A 16,879-nucleotide genomic window follows, 5' to 3' on the forward strand; every position below is an offset into this window, starting at 1 on the left:
TTCCTGACACAATTCTATACATTAATCACTCATTGCTTCTGTGAGGTGTATTTACACCACAGTCAGCAAAAGCCCTTGGTTCTTTTTCCTCCTGTTCTTCTCATAGGTGCCCAAACACAGTTAAAGTGTTCCCAGACTCTCATAATCAATCATAGGAACTTTAAAATCCTCACTATCTCTAACTATTTCTTTGCTCCTATCAAGTTCTCACTTTCACCGAGCCTTTTGCCGGGAAAACAGATGTCTGCCCAGACACACTGTGGAATCTGCTTGGCTGGTTCAGATGCACCACTGCAATTGTGTTCACTCTTCATTCATGTTTATTCATGAATTTAAGCAAAAAACCCCAACATTTTCTATATTGTGTAAAATTCCTGTGTAGAATTCATTGGTTATAAGTTGAAGGCCATTGGTCCAGATGGCTTTAAAACAGATTAGGCAAATTCCATGAGCAGGATAGTCAAACAGAATGATTATATTGTCGAGAGCCCGGAAGCGTTGCAGTGAGACTGGCTAGAAAAATAGCGGGAAAAATAGCAGTGGATTTCACCACTGCTCCAAAGCTATGTAGAATGTTTTATTTCAAGGCACCTTCTTCAGCAATCCAGTTGTGAGTCATTTAGGGGCTCATCACCATATCCTGGGATGATTCATTCTGTTGTATAGGAGGTGTGCCATCCACAACTCCTTCCAACTACTTTCCCAATCCAGATACCTGATTTTTTCCTCAAGAGTTGCAGTAAACACCTGCAACTAAACTTACAGAAACAGGTTGAGAAGTAAAGAGCAGAAATGGCTACCTCCATGTCTGAATCCGGCTAAAAATGCTCTCAGCTAACTATCCTATGGGCAACTTCAAGCACAAATTCACTACTGATGATTGCAACTAAGGAATAAGCTGGTCTCCTATCCCACTTGGGCAAAAATTATTTACTAATTTGGAGGCTGGCTTAGAAAAACCAGTTATACAACTGTATCAGACTGGCTGTTTGAGGAAATTTTGAAGACCTGTCACTTCCTCTTACAAAGATTATAAATCTTGCTACTACCAAATAATTAAATAGTTCTAAAAGAAGAGACCATCCGTTGGCAGCCATTAAAGGAAAGAAAGGTAGTATCTAACAGCTACTTATTTTTCTTTTATTTTACTCTGCATATTGGCACTAAGGGGTTCTTTTTGTGTTTTTTTTAAGTTTTTTATTAGTTAAAAAAATACAAACAAATATAAATACAACAATACAACATACAAAACCGACAAACATCAATCAAGTCTTATGACTTACTCTTAAAGTTGTCACATCGGTAGACTATTTTCCTTGTGTTTATCTATATATTTTATCTATCTATCTATCTATCTATCTATTTATCTATCTATCTATCTATCTATCTATCTATCTTTATGTTTTTCTTTCTTTTTCGTAAATTTTAGGTGTATTTCTGTTTAGCCAGGTTCTACCTACGTAAGCGAAGATGTTATGCAGCCCTGGTTCAGTGAAATCTCATTCACTAGTTTTGGGGCTTTTTTTCTTTCTTCTAGCAGCCAGCAAACTCCCTGCTGCCCATTGGGAGACTAAGATAGATCTATTTCTGCCTTATAAGGCGTCATCAGTTAGCCACACTCACATCTCATGTATCCTCCCTGTAAAGGTACAATATGTGTTTTTCTTTCTTTTTCATAGGTTTTATGTGTATTTCTGTTTAGCCAGGTTTAGCTGCTAGAAGAAAGAAAAAAAGCCCCAAAACTACTGAATGAGATTTCACTGAACCAGGACAGCATAACATCTTGGCTTACGTAGGTAGAACCTGGCTAAACGGAAATACATATATATATTTATCTATATATCTGTATATTTACGTATTTACATGTGAAACATTAATATATGTTCCATCCTTAAATTATTTCACTCCTTAATTGGTACTCAAATTTTTTTCTCTAAATTGACCTTATTCTTTAGTGTCCCTATGAATGTGTTTCTAGCTTTTTCTCCAGCCAGTTATACCATTTTTGCCATGCTAAGTAGTATTCTGTGTCATCTTTCTCTTGTAACTCTTTTGTAAGTTTATCTATTTCTGTGCATTCTGTAATTTTAGTGATTATTTTGTTTTCTGTCGGTAAGTGTTCGTGTTTCCAATTTTAGGCAAAGAGTATGCAAGCTGCAGGCACTAAGGTTTTTTTTTAAAGGGAAGTTAAGAAAAAGGTGAAAGTGAATCCAGTCCCTATTGTTCTTGGGAGGGGATTACATTTATTAAATGTTATTTCTGTTTAACAGAGAACACTTTCCTTGATTATCTACATATCCTTTGCTTAGTTTAAGTTCTTTCTGTATATCTAGCAATTATGAGAGGGAGGGAGAAAGAGAGTTTGGTCTAGTGGTTAAGGCACCAGACTAGGAATCAGAAACCATGAATTCTAGTTCTGCCTTAGCCATAAAAACCAGCTGGGGGATTTTGGGCTGGTTATTTTCTCTCAGCCTAACTCACCACACAGAGTTGTTGTTGTGGGGAAAATAGGAGGAGGAAGGAGTATTACATGTGTTCGTCCCCTTGAGTTGTTTATAAAAATAATAATGGTAGGATATTAAATAAATGTATCAATTACATCCAGAAGCTAGAGACTAAAATAGAGAGGTTGGCTGGCTAGCAGGATAAACAACTGAACTTTTAAAAATGGCAATAAATCTCATTTCGTACAATGGAACAAAATTCTGGAAAGATAAAAAATGTTTTTAAAGTTTACAGAGTTAGAGAATATCTGAGTTGGAAGGGACCTTGGAGGTCTTCTAATCCACTTCTTGCTTAAGCAGAACATCCTATATACAATGACAGACAAATGGCTGTTCAATCTCTTCCCACAATTTCTGGAGGCAAGTTGTTCACTAATTAAACTGTTCTCACTGACAGGAAATTTCTCCTTAATTTTAGGTTGGATCTCTCTTTAATAAGCTTCCATCCGTTATTGGTGGTGCTTTGGAGAATAGGCCAATCCCCTCTTCTCTTGACAGCCCCTCAGAGAATAATAGAATAGAATAGAATAGAATAGAATAGAATAGAATAGAATAGAATAGAATAGAATAGAATAGAATAGAATAGAATAGAATAGAATAGATCTGGAAGGGATCTTGGAGGTCTTCTAGTCCAGCCCCCTGATCAAGCAGGAGAACCTATAAGGTGTGCTTATACAATATTGGAATAATCTCATATCAGTTGTAACTTTTTCCAGGTCCACCGACTCGTCCTACAGTTGCAATGCCTTGTCTGCTATGCCCGTCTCTCTTGTGCTGCCTCCTCCTCCTCCTTCCCTTTCCATTAGCCTCCAGTTCTGCATCTAAAGGAGACACAGTGGTCATAACCACCAGTGGCCCCATTAAGGGCAAGCACATCCTGGCTGGCATTGGATCTGTGACAGCCTATCTAGGCATTCCTTATGCTGAGCCTCCCCTGGGGAAGTTGCGTTTCCAGAAACCTCTTCCACATCCGCCATGGAAGCAAACATTGGAGGCCACCAGTTTTGGCAATTCCTGCCCTCAATTTATTTCCCGGGATGTCCCTGAAGCAGATATGTGGTCTTCTAAAACACCACTGTCAGAAGATTGCCTTTCCCTCAACATCTGGGTGCCACACCCACAACCTTCTTCCCCAGTCCCTGTTTTGGTCTGGATACACGGAGGGGGATATTTAATGGGCACATCTTCTGTGGACGTGTTCAATGGGGCACCTTTGGCTGCCACTGAGAACGTCATTGTGGTCACCATCAATTATCGCCTGGGAGCCCTGGGCTTTCTGTACTTGCCACCAGCTGCTCCAGGGAACCTTGGCTTATGGGACCAACAGCTGGCCCTGAAGTGGGTAAAAGAGAATGCAGCTGCCTTTGGGGGAGATCCTTCTCGGGTGACCATTTTTGGCCAGAGTGCTGGAGGATCTTCTGTGAATCTCCAACTTCTTGCACCAAAAAGCCAGGACCTTTTTGCCCAAGCGGTGATCCAGAGCGGAACAGCCAATGCCTTCTGGGCTTGGAGGTCTCCTGAGGAAGCCAAACAAAAATCACTGGAATTTGTTCATCTGCTAGGTTGTTCCGAGGACAACAATATCAGCATCGTGCATTGCCTGCAATCAAAAAATGTTTCTGAACTTATTCAGCATGAAATATCTCTGTTCTTGAAAGGTGGCTTCGTTTTGAATATTCCCTTCAGGCCAACCACAGATGGGGAGTTTTTGCTTGGTGATCCAGAAAAGCTCATGGAGGAGGGGCAATTTCAGGCCAAACCTGTCCTCATAGGTGAAACCTCTGATGAAGCTGCTTCATATGTCCACACTGTTTTCCCTAACACCACCCAAAATCTCATCAATCAGGAGCAGCTTCTACAAGGGATACAGCTGTTGGTGCCAAATTCAACTGAAGATTTTATTCGGACTATTGCACTGAAGTACAGTGAAGGAAATCACGGCCCAGCACAATATCGCTCCGCTCTGTCCCACTTCTATACAGATCGGGTATTTGTATGCCCATTGAGAGAAGCTGCAGGAAATATCAGGAAAAGTGGGAGTCCTGTATATGCCTATTTATTCGCACATCGCCCTTCATGGTCAGTTTGGCCTGAATGGATTGGGCCAACTCACGCTGCTGAGATTCCTTTTGTTTTTGGAACCTTTCAATCAGTGTTCTCCGTCAATCAAACATACACAGAGGCTGAAGCCAGACTGAGCCGTAAGATGATGCACTACTGGGCAGAGTTTGCCAGAACAGGGTCAGTGGTTCACTTTATTTCAAAAAATTGTATTTTAAATCCAAAGGAAGCCCTCCCTCCCAAATTCAACAAATGCACTTTATATCTAAAGCAATGAAGCCATAAAGTAATGCACGCTATTGCTTTGCTTATGTTTACAGGTTGTGTTAATACAAGTAGTTCATGATTTACAACCACAGTTGGGACTAGAATTTCTGTTGCTAAGCAAGACAGTTGTTAAATGAATCATAAGTGCAAGGAATAGTTGTAAGAACTTTTTTCAGTGCCATTGTAACCTTGAATGGGCATTAAGTGAATAGTTGTAAATCAAGGACAACCTGTACTCGAAACAGCCCTGAAATTTTTAAGGATTCTTAATAATGTCACTTATAGATCATTGTTTTTTAATGAGTTTAGTGGTATCACACATATTCCAGGGTACATTATTTCTCCAAGTGGAATAAAGGAGGCAAAAGGGAGATAAGAAACAGAGCATTACTCTACCATTAAGAGAACGAGCAAAGGCTTGCAAGGGAGTAAATAGTAAAGAGTAAAGGGGAAACTCACAAGATGGTGGGTGCCCAGGGTGTGAGAAATGGGGGAATGGATTGGGACTAGCAGTTCGAAGAGTCTATGAGGAGCTGACCTGGGTTTGGATCAGCTAGGAGGAGACACAAGAGATTTCACCAAACCAAACTCCACCCCTCACTCAAAGAGCCTTGGTAGAACAAGGGTTTAAGGCACCCTGTTATTAAGCTCGTTATTAAGACCAGCTGCCTGCAATTACTGCAGGGTTCGAATCTCGCCAAGGCTCAAGGTTGACTCAGCCTTCCATCCTTTCTAAGGTAGGTAAATTGAGGACCCAGTTGTGGGGGCAATAAGCTGACTTTGTATAAATATACAAAAGGATGAAGGCTATTGCTGAGCACATTGTAAGCCGCCCTGAGTCTTTGGAGAAGGGCGGCATATAAATCAAATTAAAAAAAAAAAAGTCCCCTTTGGGAGTTCCCCTTGGTTGTAGTTTCTCAAGTCAAAACCAGTCTCTTTAGAAAAGAGCTACATCAGAATAACAGAGTTGGAAGGGACCTTGGAGGTCTTCTAGTCCAACCTCCTACTGAAGCAGGAGACCCTATTCCACTCTGGACAAGTGGCTGTCCAATCTCTTCTTAAAAACCTCCAGTGATGAAGCACTCATAGCTTTTGAAGGCAAACTCTTCCACTGATCAATTGTTCTCACTGTCAGGAAATTTCTCCTTATTTCTAGGTAGGTTTTCCTCTTGATTAGTTTCCATCAATGTCCTTTTCTTCCTCTTTAGGAATCCCACAGGGTCAGCAGCCAGCAAGGATGAGTGGCCACTCTATAATGCCGCAGAGCAGAATTTCTTCCTTCTTAATACTGAGCCATTCCAGGAAAGGGTGATAGAGCACTGTGATTTTTTAAAGAGCCTTTTTTCAAAGGCTGAAGAGACACGTAAGTTCAGCTATTAGTTCTGCCTTTTGAAGGGAGTAGTGGTTGATGAAAAAGATGTTTTTAAAAATCATGTATATATCAAATATAGAGATCGCCCATTTCATTCATGGAGCAATTTCTAAAAATTGATTTTATCGCCAGTCTTTGCTGAAACATACTCATTTGATTACAATTTTGTAATGCTAGTGATAAATTTTGTAGAGCGAGCATATTTCATGACGTCCCAAGAGCTGAGCCTCTAGTAATGTCCTCTAAGTAAACCTTAGTTGCTCACATAAAGATAACAACAACAATAACAACAACAACAATAACAAATCCCAAAACATCTGGATCACTTCTTGACCACCATCGTCATTGACAAAATCCCTCTCAGTCAATTGCAAAAGGCAGCTTTACTTGGAACAGATTGCATCCTGGAAATATCTGCCCATCCCAGCTTTTTGGGAAGGACAGAGTAGGCGGGCAAAAAATGTCACATCCAATCTAAACATCTGGCTGACCATATGACAAACAATAATATTTTGATATATAGTTAATAAATATATATTATGCCATGAATCATGGAATCCTCAGAATCCTACTTCTAGATTCAGATTCTTTAGTGATAAGATGTACTCCTTATTTTATTTATTTTATTTTATTTTATATTGAATTTATATACCGCCCTTCTCCTGGGGGACTCAGGGCGGTGTACAGCCAAAATAAAAACATCAACTACAAACATTAAAATACAATTAAAAGGATATATATCTGTTTGGCCCCAATTAAAAGAATGACAAACCAATTAAAAAAACATTTAAAAAATTGTTAAGCCAGCCCGGCTTGCTGGAAAAAGAAGGTTTTAAGGGCACAGCGAAAGCCACCGAGGTCTTGGATTCTCCTTATCTCTGGGGGCAGCTGATTCCAGAGGGTAGGTGCCCCCACAGAGAAGGCCCTGCCCCTGGGGGTCACCAGCCTACATTGTTTGGCTGATGGCATCCCGAGGAGGCCCTCTCTGTGGGAGCGCACAGGTCGATGGGAGGCCGTCGGTAGCAGCAGGCAGTCTCGAAGATAACTAGGTCCTATGCCATGGAGTGCTTTAAAGGTGATAACCAACACCTTGAAGTGCACCCGGAAGACCACTGGGAGCCAGTGCAGCTCACGCAGGAGAGGTGTTGTGTGGGAGCGCCATGCAGCTCCTGTAACTACCCACGCGGCTGCATTCTGGACCAGTTGGAGCCTCCGGGTGCGCTTCAAGGGAAACCCCATGTAGAGAGCATTACAGTAGTCCAGGCGAGAGGTGACGAGGGTGTGAGTGACTGTGCACAGGGAATCCCGATCAAGAAAGGACCGCAACTGGCGGATCAGGCGAACCTGACAAAAAGTCCCTCTGGCTACAGCCATCAGATGTTCCTCCAAGGACAGCTGCGTATCCAGGAGGACTCCCAGATTGTGAGCCCTCTCCGTGGGGGCCAGAGACTCACCCCCAATAGTCAGTGATGGAGTCAACAGACTATATCGGGATGCTGGGAACCACAGCCACTCAGTCTTGGAAGGGTTGAGCTTGAGCCTGTTCCTCCCCATCCAGATCCACACAGCCTCCAGGCACTGGGACATCACTTCAAGGGCATTGTTGGAGTGGCCTGGGGTGGAGATGTACAGCTGGGTATCATCAGCGTACTGGTGGTAGTTCACCCCAAAGCCACGGATGATCTCAAATATCAATATTATCTTGATATTTCATTTTTCTTTCTTCTGCAGAGCAGTCCAAAGGTGATTCTGTTTCACCGGACTAGGAAGAAGACAGCAGGTAGGAATTCAGTGCTTGGTTGTAGTAACGGCTGACAATCGGGATCAAGATGGATGATTTCAGAAGGGGATTAGAGTTCTTTCTAAATAGTAATTTCACATCAGCATTTCAAATCATTTTTAAGTAGCACTTTTGTGGAAGAGGAACCTGGAGAAACCTCTAGACCTCAGCATAAACAAATACAGATCTTGGGCATAGGGAAGGAAGGAATGAGCCACCAAGAGTAACTTACAGAGAAGATTATGCAGTGCTGAGAAAGAGAAAGCATGAGAATGAAACTCAGCTTGTGGGGGAAATCAGTTTTCATATGAATGAGACTATTTAATAGGCAAATGGAGACATTGGGAATGTGTCCTTGTAGCCCAGTGATAAATGTTATCAGAACATTCCCATAGGCACCCCTGAATCTCAAGATGCAAATATTTCTTCTAACAAAGACCATTGTCCTCTCTGGGTAACAGAAGGGCAGGAAGTAACTTGAGATCAGTTAGGTTATTAATTACCAATGTGTATGCATGCATATAAATCCCCCTCCATTTTGAAATGTATAAATATGAGTGAATCTGTGAGGTCTGCCATCGTAATGACTTCAGCCTATTTCACTTCACTGGCATCTTGTGATAAAATGCAGTGAGGGGGTGGGAGAATGGGGATGCAGGGAAGGGGGATGACAGGATGACAGAAACCAGAGGTGTCAATCTGGAACAGGTCGGCTGATCCAATAACATGAGCATGAGAATGGAATGGGAAACTCCACCAAAGAAGCACCAAACCTTAAAGCTGTTACCAAAACTAATATTATTGGAGTCTTAAAACTGGTCAAGATGGGAGGACCTGGGAGAAGGGGAAAAGGCAGGCTTTGCACAGGAATACTCAGATCCAACTTTTCTTGCGCTGTAACCACTTGACTTTAGTAAAAGTATCCTTTTTGCTACAAATGGATTCGAGGGTCTTTCTTTCCTAAACATCCAAGCTGGGACAAGCCTGACAGCATCCCTTTCTCTGCAAGAGTTTCTCCCACTATTTTCTCAAAGGAATTTCTCCACTGCACACAAACAAAAACAGTAAATACTGCAGCAAGCCTTGATTACGTGCTTTGGGTCCTGCATTTTGATTCCACAACCCCCCCCCCCTGTTTAGTATAAGGGGAATACAGAGCACCTTAGGTGGACCTTTAAGGTTAAGATTAAGGCACCAGGCTAGACATCAGAAGACTGTGAGTTCTAATCCTACCTTAGCCATGAAAGTCAGAAAGGTAGAATTCGAACTCACAGTCTGGTAACGTTAGCCCTGGTGCCGTAATCTCAAAAACCATATACTAAATACTATTTATACTAAATAGGCTGACTTTAGACTAGACACTCTCCCTCGCCCAACTCAACTCACAGGGTTTTCTTGTTGGGAAAATAGGAGAAGGAAGGAGGGTGGGTTATGTTCTCCATCTTGGGTTATTTGTAAAAAATAATAAAGGCGAAATACATATAATAAACCAAAATAAATAAAATTATCTTACTACAGAGAAGATCATCCTGGAATCTCTGCTTTGCCTGTGTCTTGAACTGGCCTACTATGAAGGGCTGCCACTTAGGTTGAACCTCTTTGAAAATGGCATCCATATCGCAAAGGCACCATTTGAAAACCTAGCTACAGTTTTGGTGGTTTCAGAATAACGGTTGTATGTTTATTTCTCTCAGGAATCAATCAAGACTTCTCTTTAAAGCCTGGGCAAATGATCATTCAGGGACCTACTGGTGGGAACTTGGAAGACAAATAAGGAGACAACTAAAACCCACATCACTTTTGCTGTTAAAATAATAAATTTCTTGGAGTAACTTGTTATATCTTGATTTGAGAGAGGCTTTTAATCAATTCTGCTCCCTCAAAAAAGAACCTAGTAATAAGTACTGTTTGACTTCTTAGGATAAAAATCATTTTATTTTCACAATGAAGGGAAATAGTAATAAGGATATGATAAATAATAGTAGAATATAATATACTGGAATCCTAAAATTAGTAGAAACTTGTTATTCTGTAAACATTTGTTTCCTGTAACACATATATATGCTACATTATGCCCTTGTATTTGTATTTCCTGTAAGAAACTTCCTGCAACAAACATATGCTGTATTAGGCCTCTGTAAAGTATCTGGAGTTTGCCAAACATATGTTCCTGCCATCAATTTGAATCCACATCAATCTTATTCCTGTCTTCTGCCATCCAAAGCTTGGTACTTATATCAGTTTGGAGCTGCATACATCATCCAGGGGATAACTTACACCTCAGCCCTAATTTACACCTTTGATCTGTGTTGTTGGGCGCTCAGTTTCCTTCCCTGCAGCACCAGGGGGCCTAGTGGCCAATTGGGAGAACGAAGGAATACTCAAGGATAAATAAGAGGCATCTATCCTTTGCAGGGCTATTGGATACAAACCTAAATTAGGAGGCAGCAATTGGGGACTTAACTGGTGTTTCTAACAGTATAAAAAGGATGCCATACCTTCTCTGAGGTGTGGCCTTTCCTTACATGTCTCTTTTTGTATATGTTTACCCAGCTTTCTACTTTTCATTAAAATTAAACGCTGATTCTTTCTCACAAGCCTCCACTTCAGTTCTTTTGGCTCATTGTTGGCTTAAGCACATAGCCAGACCTTACAACAACAATGTAAGAACTTGATGCAATATGGAAAAACAAATAAAGGAAACAGGAATTCTGCCAAATTTTGCTATAACCTAATGATGCAAATATCTTTTTCCTAGGGCTGAGCTCCTTAAATCTAATACATGGGCAGGTTTGATATTCTAGGTTCGTGATGGTGAACGTATGACACATGTGTGACAGATGGCACACGTAACTATATCAGTGGGCATGCGAGCTCAGCTCCAGTGCGCACGCGTGCACCGGCCAACTGGTTTTTGGGCCTTCTGGGCCCATCAGAAGTAGGGAAACAGCCTGTTTCCTGCCTCCAGAGGGCCTCGGGCGGTGGTGGGGAAGGCACATTTTTTGCTGTCCCCAGCCTCCAGAGCCTCTCTAGGAGTCTGGGGTGGGCGAAAATGGCCTTCCCCACATCCTCTGGAGGCCCTCTGGAGGCCAGAAATGGCCCGTTTGCCAACTTCTGGTGGGACCGGAAGTTGGCAAACGGTCCGTTTTCAGATTCAAATTCTTGAATACAGCTCATCTGTCTGGAACCCGCACTACGTATTGGACATTAATACAATAGTATGAGTCCAGAGATATTTCACGAGAAGAATCCTCCACTCCACTACCTGCAACAGAATACCTTATGCCACCAGACTTGAAATTTTGAGCTTAGACAACCTAGAAATTTGCCAGCTGATTTTCGGGCCTGATTGGTTCACCATCACGGACATACACTGTACCAGTGGTGGGTTGCCCCCGGTTCAGACTGGTTTGCAAGAACTGGTAGTAAAACTGGTAAGAGGCCCCGCCCACTGCCCCAGATGTCGTCATTGGTGATCTGCCCATGCACAGAAGCAAGGAGCATGCGTGAACAAAGATTGAGTGGGCGCGATCCCATTCCGAACCAGTAGTAAAGGTAAGTAGAACCCACTCCTGTACTGTACCTGTGCATTTTGGTGCATACACTGTACCAGTGGTGGGTTGCCCCCAGTTCAGACCGGTTTGCAAGAACCGGTAGTAAAACCGTGAGAGGCCCCGCCCACTGCCCCGCATGTTGTCATTGGTGATCTGCGCATGCACAGAAGCAAGGAGTGTGCGCGAGCAAAGATCTCATTCCGAACTGGTAGTAAAGATAAGTAGAACCCACCCCTGTACTGTACCTGTGCATTTTGGTTTTCTTGCCTCAATGTGGAACCTTACTTTTTTCACGATTGAATTTCATTTCATTTCATTTTATTTATTTATTTCATTAAGCATGTATTAGATAACAGATATAAGTATAAACATGACCACGTATACATGAAATGGATACAAATAAAAGGGAATATTAGGACAGGGACGGTAGGCACGCTGGTGCGCTTATGCACACCCCTTACAGACCTCTTAGGAATGGGGTGAGGTCGACAGTAGACAGTCTAAGGTTAAAGTTTTGGGGGTTTGGGGAAGAAACCACAGAGTCAGGTAGTGCATTCCAGACATTGACCACTCTGTTGCTGAAGTCGTACCTTAAGTTTGTATCTATTGTGTGCTCGTGTATTGTTGTGGTTGAAGCTGAAATATTCATTGAATACTTCATATTCAAGGTAGGACATTGTGGCAGATAATTGTATTACGCTTAGATCAGACCAGTGGTGAAATCCAAATTTTTTTTAATACTGGTTCTGTGGGTGGGGCTTGGTGGGCATGGTGTGGTGTGGTGTGGCTTGGTGGGCTTGGTGTGGTGGGTGTTGCAGGGGAAGGATACTGCAAAATCCCCATTCCCTCCCCACTCTGGGGCCAGCCAGATGTGGTATTTGCCGGTTCTCCGAACTATTCAAAATTTCCACTACCGGTTCTCCAGAACCTGTCAGAACCTGCTGGATTTCACCCCTCGATTGGATCCTTCATTTGCTGAAAGGCCTGGAGAGCACTTCCATAGACTCTTATCCTCCTATGCTGCGAATTATGAATCACAGAAGGCCAATGTAGCATCCCCCTTTGTTGGGTATTTGGAGAGTTGTCGTGTTTGTATACCTGAAGATTGGGAAAGGCTGGAATGGATAATTTTAGAGTAAACAGATTGTGGTTTGGCCAGATCTAAGGATGTTTTACTATGGCAGATATTTCACAGGCTTCCGTAAAGGAGAAGGCTCATGGTGAAACATGAGTTGTGACAGTGTGATGCAAATACTGTCACTTACACATCCTTAAGTTGGAAGGGAAGAAATGTTTCAGCAGGCAAGAGTGAGTGCCGCTGACTGTGAAGACCATATATGAGAGGGTAAGGTTTATGATGATATGCCATGGTCCGTCATTTTTGTTCCCATCAGTTAATAGCTGATGCCCATGAGTGAGAACCACCTAAATCAACCTGTGTGCCAACTTGTGTGTAACATCTGTGTATTTCTTAATACGTCATCAGAAAGAAAATTCATTGAAAACTCAGCATTTTTCACAATGTGATCCAAGCAATCACATACAAAAGACATTCCTCACACAACAATCATGTTCATATAACACATTAGAGCCACTTCAGTTTTAGTGTGTCAGCCAACCACATTTTATCACTAAATGTTGGGTGAATCCAGACCTATGTGGTTAGGTTATGGCTTAGTGTGTTGCCCAAACTCAGAAACTGTTTAAGGCAGGGGTGAAAAGCCTTGATAGTACAGTGGTCTAAGCACCCTATTATTAACACAGCTGCCTGCAATTACTGCTGGTTCGAATCTCTCCAAGGCTCAAGGTTGACTCAGCCTTCCATCCTTTCTAAGGTAGGTGAAATGAGGACCCAGTTTGTGGGGGCAATAAGCTGACTTTGTATAAATATACCAAAGTATGAAGGCTATTGCTTAACGCATTGTAAGCCGCCCTGAGTCTCCGGAGAAGGGCAGCATATAAATCAAATTTTAAAAAAAAATGCTCCTGGTTTGGACCGGATCACCAGTGAAGGAGGTTCTGGGTTCGAATGGACCGTGGCCCGATACGCACACAAACGCACTAAAGCATGCAAGTTGAGAGAGGAGTCTTAAAAAGGTAAATAATTTAATAGTAGAAAAACACATAAAAACAAACCTACAAGAAGGCATCAGCAGCCTAAAAGATTCTCCTCTCAGCAAAGTCCATTAGCTCTAATCTTCTTCCCAAAGGTGGGAGGTCCTCTGTGTTGTTTGTTAATCTTCTCCTGCAAGTCTTCTCAGGAGCAAGGCAGTGACTCAGCTCTTTGCCGTAACTTCAGCTCTGGAGACTCTCGGCTGTTCTCAGCTGTCTCAGTTCTCAGCTGATTCAGAGTTCCAATCTCTGGCATTGAGGGAAGCTCTGCTCGTTGAGGAATCTCTCTCTGCTCTGCTGTGAGTATCTCTCTGAGGCTCTCTCAGCTCTCTGGAGCCCTCGCTCTGAGTTCTCTGTCAGCTTTCAGAGCCTCTCAGCATCTCGGAGTCTCTGAAGTGGCTGCAGTTCTGCTGCTACTTATATGCTGACCAACTGACCATTGGAAAGCACAGGAAACTCAGAGCCAGGAAGCTGTGCTCTGATTGGTTCATTCAAACTAACCACAATCAATTGGTTGCAGCAAAATGCTCAGAGGTTTTTTCCTCTGACATCACCCAATCCGGTAGCAATGGTGGCGGGTGGTTTGCAGAACCGGTAGCAAAAATCTCTGTGCCCCCCCCATGCCCAGCTGAGCCGTGCGATCATCAGAGTCTTTTTTTTTTTTTTACTTTTAAAAGCATTTTTTCTACAACCTCTTCGGCTGGAAAAATGCTTTTAAAAGTAAAAAAAAAAGACTCTGATGATCGCGTGGCTCAGCTGGGATCGTCAGAGCCTTTTGGTTGTAGAAAAAATACTTTTAAAAGGAAAAAAAAAGTTGGCCACGCCCACCCAGTCACATTACCCCCCCACCAAGTCACGCCCACAGAACTAACAAAAATCTTCTATAATTACAGCAAAAATGATAAATAAATAAATAAATCAAGCAAGCAAGTAAATCATGTACAATCATTGTTCAATTTAACTATGGAAAACATCTGAAAAAATCTCCAGTATGAGCTGATATTTACTGACCAGCAAAGGGATTTTGAGTGGCTGAGATGAAACATCTATAGAATAACTAAGAGCTATAAAAAATAATGTACTTATAACATATGTCCCTATTTGGAGTAGTATGTTTGATTTATTAAACTACCTCAGAGATATTATGGAGAAAGTAGAGAAAATAAAGCTGGAACAATTTTCCCATAATGCAAACAAGGCCAGCTTGTTTGCTAAATATTGCTAAATTTAGGCAACCATTTTTTAAAATGGCCAATTATTCATCCTTATCTTGCTATTTATTGTACATAAATACACTGTACAGTAACAAAGCGGCCAGTTTGGTGTAGTGGTTAAACATCAGGCTAGAAAATGGGAGATCATGAATTGGGCATGAAACCTTGGCCCAGTCATTTTCTCTCAGCCTTAGGAAGCAGGCAATGGCAAACCACCTCTAAAAAAAACTGGCCAAAAAACATGCAGGGATTTGTCCAGGCACTGGACATGATATTACCCATACAATTGTCTTGGCAATTCTTTGGGACAAAGACATCTTCCAAGAACCTAATATAGGTTCAATTTAGACCCACCAAACTTTATTATTTTTATATGTTACGCATTTGTAGCAGCACAAGACTCATTTCCCAACCCAAGAGTTAGAGATGGATTGGTCCAAAGTCTTGCAGTGAGATTTGATGGTAAATTAAACCCCCCACCCAATTTCCCCCATTCCAGGCAGAAGAAGTCCACGGTGAAGGGAGTTACAAGAACATGGGTCTTCCTGTTCCTATCCCTTTATGCCATACTGTTCTTATCCACACTCTCTCAAATGGCTGCCATGGTCATGGCTGTGAAGGAAAGGTTGCAATCTCTTAAATCTGCTCAGTTTAAGAGAAAGTTTGATAAGCAGAGACCTGGGAGAGGTGCATGAAGTGAAGCATGGTGGGCTATGAAAAGAAAGGATGGGGAATTGTTATTCTCCCTCCCTCATAATACTGGAATTCAGGAGGATGGGCAGCAGAGGTGTCCACAGATTGTGTAAACAAATGAACTTGGCCATTTAGGTGTCTTGCTCATCTTTTCTGTGTCTTCTGTAACCTTTCTTGAGGTTCAATGATACTTGTATTTGTGGTGTTGGATTTCTGTTTGCTAAAAGGTATTCCCAGCATGAATTTTTCTTGGTGAGTTTTTTCTTCTTCTTTTCTTGCTTTGCTGCAACCCACCCACTGGTTTGTTGTTTTCATTGTGCTATCCTCCACCATCATTCCCATGGTGAAATCAGTTTCCTGTTTGGTCCTCACCCAAATATAGAAATGTAGAGAAATATGGAGAGAGAGAGAGAGAGACAGCAAATGTTTGGGTCAAACAGCCCTGAGGTTCTGCCTTGTGACACTTCTGCAAATTCAGGGAAATTTTTTACTACCGGTTCTGTGATGTGGCTTGGTGGGTAACGCATGGCTTGGTGGGTGTGGCAGGGGAAGTTTACTGCAAAATCCCCATTTCCTCCTGATCAGCTGGGACTCAGGAGGCAGAGAATAGATGGAGGCGGGGCCAGTCAGAGGTGGTATTTACCAGTTCTCCAAACTACTCAAAATTTCTGCTACCAGTTCTGCAGAACTGGTCAGAACCTGCTGAATACCACCTCTGGAGCCGATCTCTTTAACTGGTAATAGAAACTATTTCAAATGCTCTAACATGCAGTAAACCCAACCCTGCTCTGCCTGTAATGTCAGAAGGGGAACTTCTGTCATCACTGAAACAGACACCTGAGAAAAGTATCATTAAAAACAGCAAGCAGACGTCAAAAAGACAAACTTAATGAAAGATCAACCACTAACACATTACAATGTACACTGTAACAAAGAAATTGAAGATTTAATCTACTTGTCTGCCTCCTATCTATCTATCTATCTATCTGTTTATTTGTCTATCTATCTGTGTATTTATATCTGGGGGTTTTATTGGGGTTTTATTTTTATAATCTGTCCTGAATCACTGCGAGTGAATTGGGCGGTCATAAAAAAATTCTTAATAAAATCATCTAGCTAGCTAGCTAGCTACCTATCATATCTCTCTCTCTCTCTCTCTCTCTCTCTCTCTCTCTCTCTCTCTCTCTCTCTCTCTCTCTCTCTCTCTCTCACCACCATCATCTAATCTCTCTCTCTCTCTCATCTCGTTTTCTTAATAAATTTTTATTTTATTTTTATATATTTAGTTTGTCAAACATGTACAAGATAAAAGGTATAAGTAT

At 41.9% G+C, this 16,879-nt stretch overlaps 1 protein-coding gene across 3 annotated transcripts; it reads left to right on the forward strand.

Moving 5' to 3' along the window:
- The first annotated feature begins 767 nt into the window (after positions 1-767).
- On the forward strand, positions 768-10,575 carry LOC132711656 (cholinesterase-like). Of its 3 annotated transcripts, XM_087888093.1 has the most exons (6): positions 768-1,111; positions 1,703-1,792; positions 3,221-4,745; positions 6,041-6,195; positions 7,936-7,984; positions 9,679-10,575. In XM_087888093.1, exons 3-5 carry the CDS (start codon positions 3,247-3,249, stop codon positions 7,968-7,970), a joined length of 1,689 nt encoding a protein of 562 aa, XP_087744219.1. In that variant the 5' UTR covers positions 768-1,111; positions 1,703-1,792; positions 3,221-3,246; the 3' UTR covers positions 7,971-7,984; positions 9,679-10,575. The 3 variants fall into 3 exon arrangements, with proteins under 3 accessions (XP_087744219.1, XP_060547074.2, XP_087744220.1); XM_060691091.2 differs by lacking the exon at positions 1,703-1,792; XM_087888094.1 differs by lacking the exons at positions 1,703-1,792; positions 9,679-10,575 and adding an exon at positions 9,503-9,659.
- The last annotated feature ends 6,304 nt before the right edge of the window (positions 10,576-16,879 follow it).

Source organism: Pantherophis guttatus, chromosome 2 (assembly GCF_059756535.1).
Source record: "Pantherophis guttatus breed Tessera chromosome 2, ASM5975653v1, whole genome shotgun sequence".
NCBI classification, from domain to species: Eukaryota; Metazoa; Chordata; class Lepidosauria; order Squamata; family Colubridae; genus Pantherophis; species Pantherophis guttatus.